General features: G+C 39.3%; 1 protein-coding gene across 1 annotated transcript in view; it reads right to left on the reverse strand.

Annotated features, from left to right (window-relative positions):
* LOC104409865 (cytoplasmic dynein 1 intermediate chain 1) overlaps positions 1-13,906 on the reverse strand; it is a gene marked incomplete at its 3' end in the record, with an annotated part of 132,697 nt that overhangs the window by 20,348 nt on the left and 98,443 nt on the right. Inside the window, exon 9 of the mRNA XM_010019872.1 lies at positions 11,083-11,208. Coding sequence (XP_010018174.1) covers positions 11,083-11,208 — 126 coding nt within the window. The remainder of the gene's footprint in view (positions 1-11,082; positions 11,209-13,906) is intronic.

The following is a 13,906-nucleotide window of genomic DNA, read 5'->3' on the forward strand; positions in this document are numbered from 1 at the left end:
TCAGAAATGAAGGAATCTCTACTTACTGGACCACTCTTTGCTTAACAAAGAACCTACAAGTCTTTGGCTAAATGAAGTTCTGCCTGATCCTAGAAACAGGTCACTTGGTTTCCCAGGTTAAGGCTAGGGAGCAAAGGGATGACAGTACATCTTATTTTACTTGTTTCTAAGCAATTGGCTTTTTGTACTCTGTAGTCTTGTGTCACTTGGGCAAACTTCTACCATTTCACTGTCATAATAATTACAGTAATCTTTTCTTATCTTTTTGATTTAATTGTAGCTTCTAGTGAAGACTGACAGTCTATTATATTTGCCCAAATCCATCACTTTCACTGATGTATCACTTATAACTAGTGTCACCATATAATTGGAAATAATTGAAAATTAATTAAACATTGCACATAGATATGAGGATTGAGAGACTGAGAAGCAAAACCAGCTATCTAGTGTAAATGCAGAACATACCACAGGCAAGTCTGTATTTACAAATGAGGGCGGGAACACGACTTGCCTTTGCACTGCCTGTCTCCTACCAAAAATTACTGTACAAATTCTGATGTGAGTAGCCTGGCTCTGCACCCATACAGCATTAGGGAGCAGCTAAGGTCACACAGGAATAGATGACTACTTCCCATTATAGACCCATTTTTTAGTTCCCCTTTCTCCAAGCAAACCTGAGTTTCCTGAAATTGCACACCCTGCTTTCCTCAACTGAAAGGCTCTGCTGTTCAGCTTCTGCTATTTTTTATCATGAGTATTCTGGTAGAGGAGAAAGGAATGAGATAAGTATTTTTCTAGTCTCAGGGTTAAAGCCTTAATTAAAATAAAACAGCGTAGTTGTGCCAGCTTACATTTGCTGACCTCTGGAGTATCAGAAGACCACATCTTGCTCAAAAACCAGCTTGCCTGGGTCATTCATGGACCTGCTCATGAGAGTCCAGAGGAGGGCCACAAAGATGATCAGGGGGCTAGAGCACCTCTCCTATGAAGACAGGCTGAGACAGTTGGGCTTGTTCAGCCTGGAGAAGAGAAGGCTCCAGGGAGACCTTAGAGCTGCCTTCCAGTACCTAAAGGGGGCCTACAACAAAGCTGGAGAAGGATGTTTTACAAGGGCTAGTATTGACAGGACAAGGGGGAATGTATTTAAGCTGAAAAAGGGTAGATTCAGATTAGACACTAGGAAAATTTTTACTATGAGGGTTGTGAGACGCTGGCACAGGTTGCTCAGAGAAGCTGTGTCTGCCCCATCCCTGGCAGTGTTCAAGGCCAGGTTGGACGGGGCTTTCAGCAACCTGGTCTAGTGGAAGGTGTCCCTGCCCATGGCAGGGGGTTGGATCTAGATGATCTTTAAGGACTTTTCCAACTCAAACCATTCTACGATTCTGTGATCCACTCCCATCAGTGATGGGGCATTTTATAATACATCACTTTCCTGACAGGAAGAATGGATTTACCTCAGACAAGTCATGGCAAACAGCAGTTCTGCACAACTCCTGTACATTGTTAACTCAGTCCAAACTGGGCTTAGACTACTTATTTACAGATGTAAACATGAGGTAGCAAATGTTAAGCATGTTCTTCTCCCCATGAAATGCCTGGTGGTTCAGTACACATTCACGAACAATATGGAACTGAAGCAGAATCGATGTTTATATTTGCTACAAAAATACTAAATGTTGTTATAAGAGCAATCAAAATGAATTAATCATAGACCCTAATGTACCCTGGCACATTTAGTTGTAGAGATAATGAAAACACTCTGATCCCTCCAACATGACAAGTTCTTAAAAGCATACTGCTTCTTGCACATAGGACATTTGCTTGTTATCTCATGCTAAAGTAATTGCACTTTTTCTTTCTCTCTTCCCCATGGGAAACATCCTCCAAGGATAATATCAGTATCTCAGCCAGTCAGCACGTGCCTCTGCTTTCCCTTTGTGGGAAGCAGGGAGTGTAAATCATCATTAAATCAATGTCGTCCATATACAAAAGTTCTTTTCAGGGAACTGCTTGTCAGTCATCCAGCCACGGGGGTAGAGGGCGGAAAACTGCTGACCTAAAGCACAGGACAGTTGTTTCCTGGGCTGTAATGATGGATTCCTTGGTTTCTGGGGCCTTTTACAGCACTTCAGAAGAGTAACTGTTTCATATTTTGCACCAGGTAACACAGAAAGAGGCTTCACTCCTCACATAGAGATCCCACAGAGATGAAAATCATGAGGTGAAATAATTTTCTTGAATTTGGACCAAATGTACTCTCCATTGCAAGAAGCTTGCACTGGGAACAGTTACCTAACCCAAACAGAAAAGTCATGCCTACAGCTGTTTATCCATCATTTGCAGTGCAGCTAGGGAATTGCATGGTGTTTTATATCCTTTATGGAAAAAGATTCTGTGGAAGGATCCCAGTAACTTATTGATTTCACATCTGATGCTGCATTTCTTGTTCACCCAAAACTATTCAGCAGTGGGAGTTTCAGATTTACAAGAAAAACTATAAAACATAATGTTCACATCAACAAAGGAAAGTTATATTATTTTTTCCTTTTCTTCCTCTCTTTCTCTGAAAATATTCTATACTAGGTCATGTTGAAATGTAACCAAATCAACAACTAGTAAACTATCAAACACTCTCAGGAACAATTGCAGGATTTGGTGCTTTTTTTCTCTGCAATTTTGGGATAGTGTGACAAATCAGCATTTTTTTTTTTTTCAACAGTTTTTAAAAATTCTGAGTTGAGCGAATAATGTCATGTGTTTATAAGTATCAATAATCTAAGCCATCTGCAAAGGAATGGTTTTGCAAAGGCATCTCTTTCAGGACACTGTGGATTTTGTCACTGCTTGAGGTTTTGGCAAACCATCAATATCACTATAATTTTCTCTTATGAAATATAGTTTTTGACTGAGATTTTTTTTTTTTCCCTTAGCTAGCTAAAGTTTTAAAACACTGCATGTCTAATGCCACAAATTCAAAGGCTGGGTTTTCTCCAAATTGCATTATTTGCATATTGTTTATTAGATGCCAGCAATGCAGAAAGGTACAATGTAAGTTATTAGTGAAAACGAAGAAACTTAAAAAATCAAAAAGAATGCCTGCCATATCGAGTGGCCAACATATTCTTTCTATTTGGTCTGAAAGGAAGACTACATGAACTTCAAGAAGAGAAACAGCCTCATTAAGTACAGATTCATTACAAATAAGTATTTTAACACCTACAAAAAGCACATTGCTATTGCTAGTAGTGACAGCGTATCATTTAAACATATGATAATCTACCCCCTCCAAAAAAGGCTTTGAAGCAGAACCACCTAAAATTTTCCATCTAAGACAAGCAAATTTGTCACTTCCTAATTCTTTGATTCATAATTAAAATCTCAGTTTCAAATGAGGAAGATAATATTATGCACTGCTCTAAGCAAAGGAGCATTATGTTGTTAGCAGACTTTGTTTTTATAAACACAGTCCTCAAGTAATTCAGAATGTTAATTACTAATAGAGAAACTGCACCCACCTACATTTCACAGTCATTTCACAGACTGATGGGCTATGGAATACAATTATGCTGTTACAATGCACACGTTGGCTTTGACGGGTGTGATGCTCTTCAAGGTTCTGAACAAGGTAGATAGCAATAGATCCAAGCCATCACAGAAAAAAGTCTGCTAAGTGTTGGGAAAGATATAGATAAACCCAAGGGAAGGCACATAACTGAGAATCCAACTGACATTCTTTTGGCCTACATAATGATGCTCAGTTTCTCTCCAACCTTGCCTGGAAGAAGGTTTCATCACCCAGTCTTGCCATGAAAAAGTACTATGACTTGATTTTGTATGGAAATAAAGTCAGTTTTTAAGAGGTTTTAGGACTAAAAGCCCATTTGGAAAACATGGTATTCCTTTTCTTGAGCTGCAGATGCTAGCAGATTCCGCATTAGCAGCAGTAAAGCAGGACTTTGGGCATTTCATACTAGTGATCTCAGGACTGAATAAGACACTGTGGCACCTAAGACAGAATATACATTTTCACATTTTCAGTGCCTTTTCTGTCCTCCCCCACAAATGCCTTAGATTTCAGTAGTATCTGGGAGACAGGAGACTCTGTCTTTTGTATATTTGGTTGTCTCTGGCTCCCTGTACAAATGTGCTGGATGCAGGTCTCTCCTCTTGCCTAAGACATTGGAAACCTTTTTCCAAATACTACATCCATCCTTTGGATGTGTGGGTGTAACTTCTACTGACTCACACACAATCTCTACACAAGTATTGGAGTACTAATTTTAAGCCAAATGATTGTTATTTTTGAACACCAAAGGCTAGAAGTGGTGTGGGAGAAGAGACAGCTGGTATTGGTTGGGAATGTGAGGAAGAACCTAAAACAAAAGCCTAAGAGGCAAGACATGGGCTCTTGTTTACTGAAATTCTCACAGCACAAACTGTGCTCTGTGTTTCTATCTATTATGTTGTTCCAGTCTAGACAAACACAACAGGACAGAGGGAAAAAATGTTAAAAAAAGAACAGCATGAGTATGTCCTGTCACAAGCCATAGCTGAAACTGTTCTTCTTCCCCAGCGGCAGAGGTAGAAATTCCCCCAAATTTTAACTCAAAATAGTGCACCTATGCATCTGCATGAATTATTACAGTGTGCAAATGATCACATAGTCACAAATGTCATAGCAACAAAGCACCCTGGAGAACTGGCACAGCAGAGGTCTACACAGCTCCACAAAGATCATCCTACCAACAATGCATAGCAGGAAATGGAACAGAAATGAAGACAAAACAACCCCTTTATGTCTGAAGAAGCCCTGCTTGATTCAGTTTTACAACATTTTGGTATGTGTAACAAAAATTATGCAACAAATTTGGGTCTCTGGGTAGGTACTGGAGCATTCCTGGTATGGGAGCTGACTCAGCATCTTCACAGGCAGACATTCAGAGGTCCACTTACCAAAGAACTGCTATGGACGTAGGCAGAAACTGATTCATGTTTATGATCATAGGGTCACAGTGTAATTCAGGTTGGAAAAGACTTTCTCTTCCAAAGGAGGATTTTGTTTTGTTTTAAATTTGCATTCATCCCAGAGCCACAAGTCTTCTCTGAGATTTGCAGTATTTAAAGACTGACCACAGGTACCCTCTCTTACTAGCCACTGAGGAACCAGACAAGTCAGCTCTGGGACTGGTCAAGCAGCTCATTCTTCAGATTGATTTTACTTAGGAAATTCTGGGAAGGTTGGAGGGAGTTTGGGGTCTGTCATTTCTTCTATGGCTCTGAAGAACGGAATCCTTATTTGAAACTTAGCAACAAAGCGAGGAATCCTTTGTGGAGAAGCACCAATATAATTATCAGAGAAATTTTCTTTATTATTTAAGTATTACAGCCTTACTTTCTTGAGAATTAAACTTGTTGTAGTACTTCTTTTCTTCTAAAGTGCTGGAGGGACTGAGCTCTGGTCTGGCTTCAACAGAGAAGGAAACTCAAGGACAAGAGGAAGAGGAGGATATTAGTCATTCATGCTGTTACCTCAGTCTGCTCTGCACACAAGTCTCACAGATTTGGGCGCTCAGCACCTTTAGAATGCAGGCTGCTGGAGCAAAAAGCACATCTGAAGGAATTTATGTTGATTTTGAAAGAGCAGACAACAACAAGGGAACCAAATCAGGAAAAAAAGTCAACTCTGGCCAATATCAGCCACTAAATACAGCCCTTCACTTACCTCAGAGCATCTAATTCTAAGATAAGCATTTCTGACTCCATCCATTTAGCTGAAAAGGGAAAGACCACACCAGGATAAGCAATGAAGAGTGGTCAAACGCATAACTTAATGGCAGTGTATAGAAGCCACTACAAAAAAGCTAGAGGAGAATGAAATATTTTGTGGTGCGGCTGAGTGGCTGATTTCTGTACCCAATCCACCAATATTTTCCAAGCATGGACAGCTTTTCTTGAAATTAAAATAGAAAACAGAAGTCCCATATCCCACAAAAAACCTGACAGATTGGTAAAGAGATGGAACCAACCAAGTAAATGTGACTGCATGGCACTTTAGGAAAAGGACAGAAATAGCTGCAGCTATTAAAAGTGATATACTGCTGGAATCTTTTTGTGATTAGGCTAAAAGTCGATATGACTCCTTGAAAGAACTCTTAAATGGTTACTGCTTCCTCAAAAAAAAGCTATTTCACATGTGCTCTCCTTCCTTAAAAACACGCTGAATGGGGTTACTTCTAAGTGTCAGATTTGTACTTCTCACTGCCCTTTTGAAACATTTGAAAAAGATGTAGTTGAGAAAGAGAAAATTAATAGATCAGGAAATAATCTCTAATAGATCAAAATGCAGCCACTGTAGTCATTCTTTCTGTTGCTGCTATCATTAGATTGGGTGTAGTAAAGCAGAATTCATCAAACTTCCCAAACACAATGGAGTGGCCTCCAAAAAAGAAAGTAACATTCAATTCAGTTTATTTGCATGAAACTAATATCTTTAGCTGTCTTTCCCCATTCCTCCTTTCCTGAAATGATGGATGCTTGAAGCTGAGATCCAGATACCTCAACCAACTTTAATAACCCTTCTTTAGTTCCAGAAGAAAGGAAATAGGTTCTAATATCCTAAAGTCCACTAGATTATTTATTTTTCTTGTGACTTCTGTCTCTGCAGATCAGCTCTAACCCAAAAGCTATGAGATCTAGTATAAGAACAGTGCTGCAGCCATGCTAACAGGCCCTGCTGAAAGGAAGGGTATGATAGCTCGGACTTAAACTAGCCAATTTATTGCAAATACAGTCTGAGTTCTCATTTGCCTCACTCAACCAGATATGTTGGTGCAAAGTTTCACATACTTCTTCAGGTCGCTTTGGCTTAGAAAGCTTAGATCAGACCACCAGGAGACAGAAGCAACATCATGGGCAGAGATAACCAGCAGTACATAAACAACAGGCATTGCATTACAGATAATCCTCATAATTAATGGGTAATGTAGATTTTAACTTGTTTATTCAGTGAAAAAGCACATTATGGACATTTCTTTGTAAGAAAGACTGAGAAATACTGTTGATGCTACTCTATCAATTAATAGTACAGGCCAGCCCCATGCACTGCATAAATTGATATGGGATTGAGCTCATGTTGAGTCATATCATCAATAATCGTGCCGTACTATTTTAGGTTTTGCCATCCCCACCAAAATGCAGACCAACAGTAGCTGAGAGAGCAGTGTGAACCACTGCTTAAAATTCTCCCACCGAACCAAGTGAGAGTCAACGTGATTTACATGTTGTTGCTGGAATTCATTCCCTTTCTGGATACTGCCAAACCAACCCAACCAGGGATGACTCATCTGCAGGGCCTCATAAAGTATTGAAAGGCTTGGGTTTTGTCTTTGGAATGCACTGGATTACAGCAAGGGTTTGTGATGCTCCAGGGTGGGGGAAGAGGACAACTCTGACTCTTCCCTGCGAAGACATTCCCAGTCTGCACTCTGCATATTAACTGCATGTTAAATTTATTCCTCACTACCTAAGGAAAGCATTGAGCTTTCATTCCTTTGGCAAACGGTATCACCTTTCCACTTTGATTTTGCTTGAGACAACATTTTTTTTTGCTTGCGTAGGAAAATAAATGAACAAATTGCCCAATCCCTCACTATTCCTTGCTTTCCCATTTCTAACCCTGTGGTAAAGAGATGTATGATGAGCTATAAAGGAAAATATCTGTTAGAGTCCCAGCTAAAATACTGTCAGCACATCACTGGGTAAAGTAGAAAATTGAAAACCCAAAGAAGGGCAAAAATAAAAGAACTAGAAGAAAAGAAATATTCCACAGGAGGAAAGAGTAGAAGCCAGTTTTGTTTAGAAAAGATTTGATAGATCACATGATGATTCATATGAATTAATAAATAAACAAGTCTACTTGGCCGATAGTAATTTTCTCCTTAATGCATATTAACTAAAATTAAACCCAGAATTTATAGCATAACATATTCTAAAGCTATGAAACTTATTACCACCTACACTGTAGTAAAAAGCCAACAACCTAATATGACTTTAAATTGGGCAATAATGCCATATTTACAGGATACATAATCACTCACATTTGAGGAATGAAATCAAATGTTTTGCTGACTGAAGTTAGGAAATAACATCACTGCTGGTAGATTTTTGCATCATCATCTACCATGGCTGATAGACAGCTTTAGTTGAAGCCCATGGGATCTCTCAACTTTCAACAAAAGTACTGGGAAAGCCTGTTCTGATTATGACAATTTCAATGATCCCATGTAAGAATATATAAAATCATAGAAAGACATAAAGAAAATTAAGAAATTCCATCATAATAATTTCACTTAAATCTGTATAATGTATCAGGAAAGACAGAAAAACATCACAGTTCCAAGCTTCAAGAATTTACCAAGTATGCACAAGAGGTATCTGAAGTTCTATCTGCCAAAGTTCAGGCAGCTCTTCACCTGTCCACAGATGTTTTATGTATCTATTTCTATTGATGTTATCTGAATTCCTAAGGTAGAATTTCTTAGAAGTTCCTCAGAAATGGCTTTATAAACCTATTTATTGATTTGTCTTTTCAGAAGTGGCCTGCATGAGTTCCTTGACAGTCACATCTGAAATGAGTTTCTACTTGCTTGCATCTCACTTTGTGAAACCATGCATTGAAAGGCAAAAGGTCTATTAATCAGTACCATATAGTACTTACTAAGACCCACGTTTTTATAGAAAGTGTTTGGAAAGGAAAATAGAGGTCTATGAGGAAAATACGCTCAAAGTACTGCGTGTGTCATATCTGAGCAACCAAGCTGTAATGATAAGGTGTGTGTTCACCTCTAGCTGCTGGGCTAGACTGTTAAAAGGTCATGTATTGCAGAATTAAAATTGGGCCTGTCTCACAGAAGACCTAGAGGACTGACTGAATCAGGACTGAATAAGCAAATGTTACTTTTGCAAAATGGTAATATAAATGATATGGGGCTGACTAATAATACACTTAACTTCCTCTAACAGAATAACATGATGATCTACAGGACTGAATTTCAGACTCTGAGCTAAGATAATTTTTTTTTTCTTATTTTCCATCTCAGTCAGTTAGAAAAAAATCCTTTGTTCAAAAGACCAAATCTTAGACTTTTTGCTTCCCTATTTAATCCCATGTGGGAATCCCCAACTGACCTGAGATGCAAAAGATATTCCATATGTCAGAAGCCCAATAATGGTGGTTCAAACATGGTTCCAACTTGTAACAGATTTACAATGCAAATTATCTCTGGACAGTTTGACCAGGAAAATAAGTGTTTCCCATTGAGAGAACTGGTTTCATTTTACTAGAAGATGATGAATCCAGGATGCATGTGAAAGCACAGTGCTGTAAGTGTCTCTCAGTTCACAGTTTTTAAGGTTCCAGTTCTAAAAAGGGGGACATCCAATTTAATGGAAGAATTACAAGCATAGCTAGACCAAATCTTTGTCCTGTGTATGTTTTTCTAATGGAGAGTGTAGCTGCCTCAATACTTTGAATTTAGCGAATCATAACTCCCCTGCTTAAGTGTACCGACTTTTAAAACTAGATGATAGAAGTTTTAGTTAGCAGAGCTCATTATTATGTCTGTAGTCAATCTCCCCTTTGTGTACTCAGAAGGGTTACCATGAATCTGGTTATTATCTTGCAAAATCAATCTAGTTTAAGGATTATTCTTCCTGAAAAGACAATGGGCAATCTCTTCTTTTGAGTATCTTTTTTAAATATTAAGCTGCATGTACATCCTAGAAGAATTTGAACATGGGATGTGAGCTGAGATCTTAAGCAGTCTAAAAGAACACACCAGTCTGCTGAATATGATATCCAGAAAAATACAAGTTCTCATTTCAAAGGTAATATGCACACATACATACATATATATATATATAAATCTGTATGGCATATTTGCTGTGCAGGCCTAGATTCCTTGTGAAGTTGTTTTTCAGTATAGCAAATTGGAAAAACATGCCCGGAATTAAAGGTTACTTAATCGGGTTGAAGCAGTAACTTCAATTCCAGCAACTCCCTCCCACTATGTTACATCTGATAATGTACCCAAGCCCAAACATAAACTTAGTTCAAAAAGATGTTTGGTACTTGAATGTAAAATGACACTTAGCTTACACAATTAGCCAGGTAATACATATCCTTCCAAGAGAAGCAATTTTTTTTTACCACAGAATAATCTGCATTTTACTAATCTCTGATTGTTAAATTCTACTTGCTGAAACTTTTCCATATGGCTTTTTGAATACCACTGTCCTGTATTTAATTACCACAGAAGGATATTAATGAAGAAGTTGGAAATTTGGCCCAAGCCCTGTTCCACAGTTTGGACAGTTTGATGGAGATAGATAGAGCCAAAGAGCAGAACGTTTGTGTCAACACAAGGCTCTGCCATTTCACATACAAAAGCAGTGGCAAAAGAGGAGTAAACAGACCTACAGAAATAAAACACCCAACTATTTCTGAATTGTCTATAAAATTCTAAAATTGCATGGGCATAAAGTAACCCTGAATCAAGTGAAGTGCTGGTTTGATAATCTAAAGGACAGTCAAACAGGAACTGGTGGCGCAAGTAGTCCTTGTAATCAAGACCATTTTTATGGTGCTGTTAGTAAGACACATGCCCTGAAATGCAAAGTGTACTTTCCAATTTTAAAGGCAAAACATGATATTGAGCAGAACCAAAGCAAGGGTAGGCAGCTTGGACTGGAAAAGGATGCAAGGAAGCTAACGTGGGTGGGAAAGCATATGTTGCTGCCTGGATGAGGAAGTGGTACACCACAGTTACTTCATAAGTGCAAAGGCTTTATAAACTAAATCTCCTAGGGACTGTTTTAAATAGACAAAAAATGACATGCAGCCCTGACAGGCTTTCAGTATTGTTTGAGAAGGCTGGTTGCTGCCTAAAAACATTGGATTGCCACTTGTACGATTTCCAAAAATCCCAATTTTTAACCTCAACCCCTTCATATAAACATTGGGAAGATGCACCATGTAGTAAACTGTTTCGTATAGCATGAAATTAATGGCTTCCTCAGTCTTACCTGACAATGGAAAACATATTCTGGTGTGGTTTTCTTGAACTTCATGTTCCATACCAAGGCTACCCCATCAGGCTCATGTGGAGCATCTTCATTATTGTTATAAGATGCAACCATCAACTCAGGGTACTAGAAAGAAAAAGCAAATGAAAAAAGATAGATGATGAAGAATCTATGGAAAAATCTGATGAGACAGAAATAATCTACACTAAATGTGCAATATCTGGTTTTAATTATAACACATACTAGTCCAATCATAGTATTCAGCTTCATTTTGGTTTTATATTTTACTTGTCCTTGACATCCTTAAAGTCCCTGCTCCTTGCTTCCTAGCAGTTATTCTCATATCCCACAAAGGCCATGTTTTTTTCTGCAGGTAATTCTCAGAAAAGACATCTAGTAGGATATTTGTAAATGGAATGCAAAGCAAAGAAGAGGAAAAATCTGAAAGCTTGAGTAATTCTAGTGTATTTACTTAACCATTTCTTCAGGGACAAACCATCGTCTTAATTGATTTTGATAATTAAAAAAAATATGACCATAGCGTTGACTTGCTTTTATTTTGTAATTCAGAGTTTTTTTCAGCATTCCTGAAAACTATTCTCTCTTGTTTCATTATGCACCCTTCCTTTTCACTTATGCAAACTTGAAAGCTCTTCTTGATGATTCAAATAGCAAACAAAACATTTTCTTCAAAGAAGCTCAATTTCGCAAGATGCTGAGGTCATTTTGTAAAGCACAGGGTGACCTCAAATTCCACTGACTCAGTAAGATTGATGCAATGAGCACTCTAAAATCAGATCCATATTTTCTCCTACACCCATTATCCACTGTTGTTTAAAAGTAGACATGCAACACACATGTACTTGCTCTGTTTATATATCTATCTATATAGAATCACAGAACAATTTGGGTCAGAAGGGACCTTCAAAGGTCGTCTAGTCCAATCTCCATAGTACACATAATATCATAAATCAAGTTTTCACATTCTGTGATGACCTTATATCATTTCAAAACACCATAAGAACTAAATATTTGCCCACGAAACACAAATTACTGTCTGCCTATGCAATAGCACCCGGTTATCCACTCTCTGTGTCTGACACTAGGCACCTCTGGTAGCCTCTGTCCTCTCTGAATAGTCAAAGTAAGGCAGAGGACCTTATGGAATTCTTTCCCTCAAAATTTCTCAATGACCTCCACAAATCATTGTCACTTTTTGTCTTTCCCAGGTAAATTCCTGCCAAACTGTTCATCAGTTTACAGGGGGACAGTGCAGCTGGTAGGTGTAAAAGAAGTGGGACAAAGAAACTGCCAATAGTGCTACTGGAGCTGTGAATTTGGTCCATAACAGGCATTTTACCAATTACAAAACCCTACCACCCTTATTATTATTGGGGTTTGCACATTTCTGCTCTCAAAATCAATTTGGAAGAAATAATGCGCGCAGCTATAACTTTTGCCATCGGCAGCTGTTCTTTCCCACTTTGTGCACACTTCCATGGATAACACATCATGGAGCTGATGATTCTAGTATTTAAGCTCATAATGCCAAGTGAGCCTGTACCCACACATGGGAAAACTAGCAGTGACAATGTGGCTAACAAATCCCATAGCCACTTCTTTCCCATTTTGGGGCAGCTCTGGCTGGGTTGTACCTACAACCCAGCAGACCCAGGCTGCTGGCACAGCTTGTAAGGGCGATTTAGCACCCAAATCACTTGCACAGGATTTAGAACATGCAGCAGACCAACCACCTCTTCTCCTTCCTCCAGAACTCGGAGAGACCTGAGGGTGGTTTAATCCCACACCTGAGACACCACCTCTCTGGACTGGGGCAGCTCTGGCTGGGTTGTACCTACAACCCAGCAGACCCAGGCTGCTGGCACAGCTTGTAAGGGCGATTTAGCACCCAAATCACTTGCACAGGATTTAGAACATGCAGCAGACCAACCACCTCTTCTCCTTCCTCCAGAACTCGGAGAGACCTGAGGGTGGTTTAATCCCACACCTGAGACACCACCTCTCTGGACACAGTTGTGCCAGCCTGCCCTCCACTGCTCTCATCCATCTCACCCACCTCTTCTATCTCTCATGGCAAAGATTATAACCACTTCTGAACAGCAAGCTCAGCTTCTCCTTTGAACCTTTGCATCCTATGTTGGTGTAGGTCCAAGCAACCAGCATGTGCAGCAGGCTTTATTCAGGGCATCTTGTTTTGGCTGAACAGGTGAAGTACCATTCATGTGAGCAGCTGAGTCCACAGCCATGAAGGGGTAGATACTTTGGCAGGTAGAAGCAACAAGCCCTTCCACCAGCATGACTGTAGTCAGCTAGGGTGTTTGATCAGGTCTGAAGCACAAATTTAGAAACACCTTGGGGTCTGTTCTCTGGAAAGTTTAGCAAGCATGTTCTGGTTGGCAGCATGTCTGGCCATAAACAAACACTGACTCAAATCTTACTGGTCCGTACGTAGGTTTTGCAATCAAAGTTTATGCATCTTACTGGAAATACAGTTTCAAGTTTACACAGATGCTGGCGTCATACCTAGCTGGGCAGCACCATTATGAGGCTTTTTGACTTTTAAAAAACCGGAGCTAAATGCAACACCTAACGCCATGCTGGTGTTACACACTCACTGCTTCAGTCAAGCTACTTGGATTTACAGAGTTTTGGTCCTCATCAGGTGCCCAGCTGCCCTGTGAATACAACTGAAAACAACATGGAAATGGTGCTGTGGGAAACAGCATTCAAGGCTGCTGACTGAAAGCAAAGAGCGACACAGCATATCCCTGAGAATGTGGTTTTCTTAGCTTTAGATGAGCTA

This window comes from Nestor notabilis, unplaced genomic scaffold, assembly GCF_000696875.1.
Source record: "Nestor notabilis isolate BGI_N333 unplaced genomic scaffold, ASM69687v1 scaffold12540, whole genome shotgun sequence".
Taxonomy (NCBI): Eukaryota; Metazoa; Chordata; class Aves; order Psittaciformes; family Psittacidae; genus Nestor; species Nestor notabilis.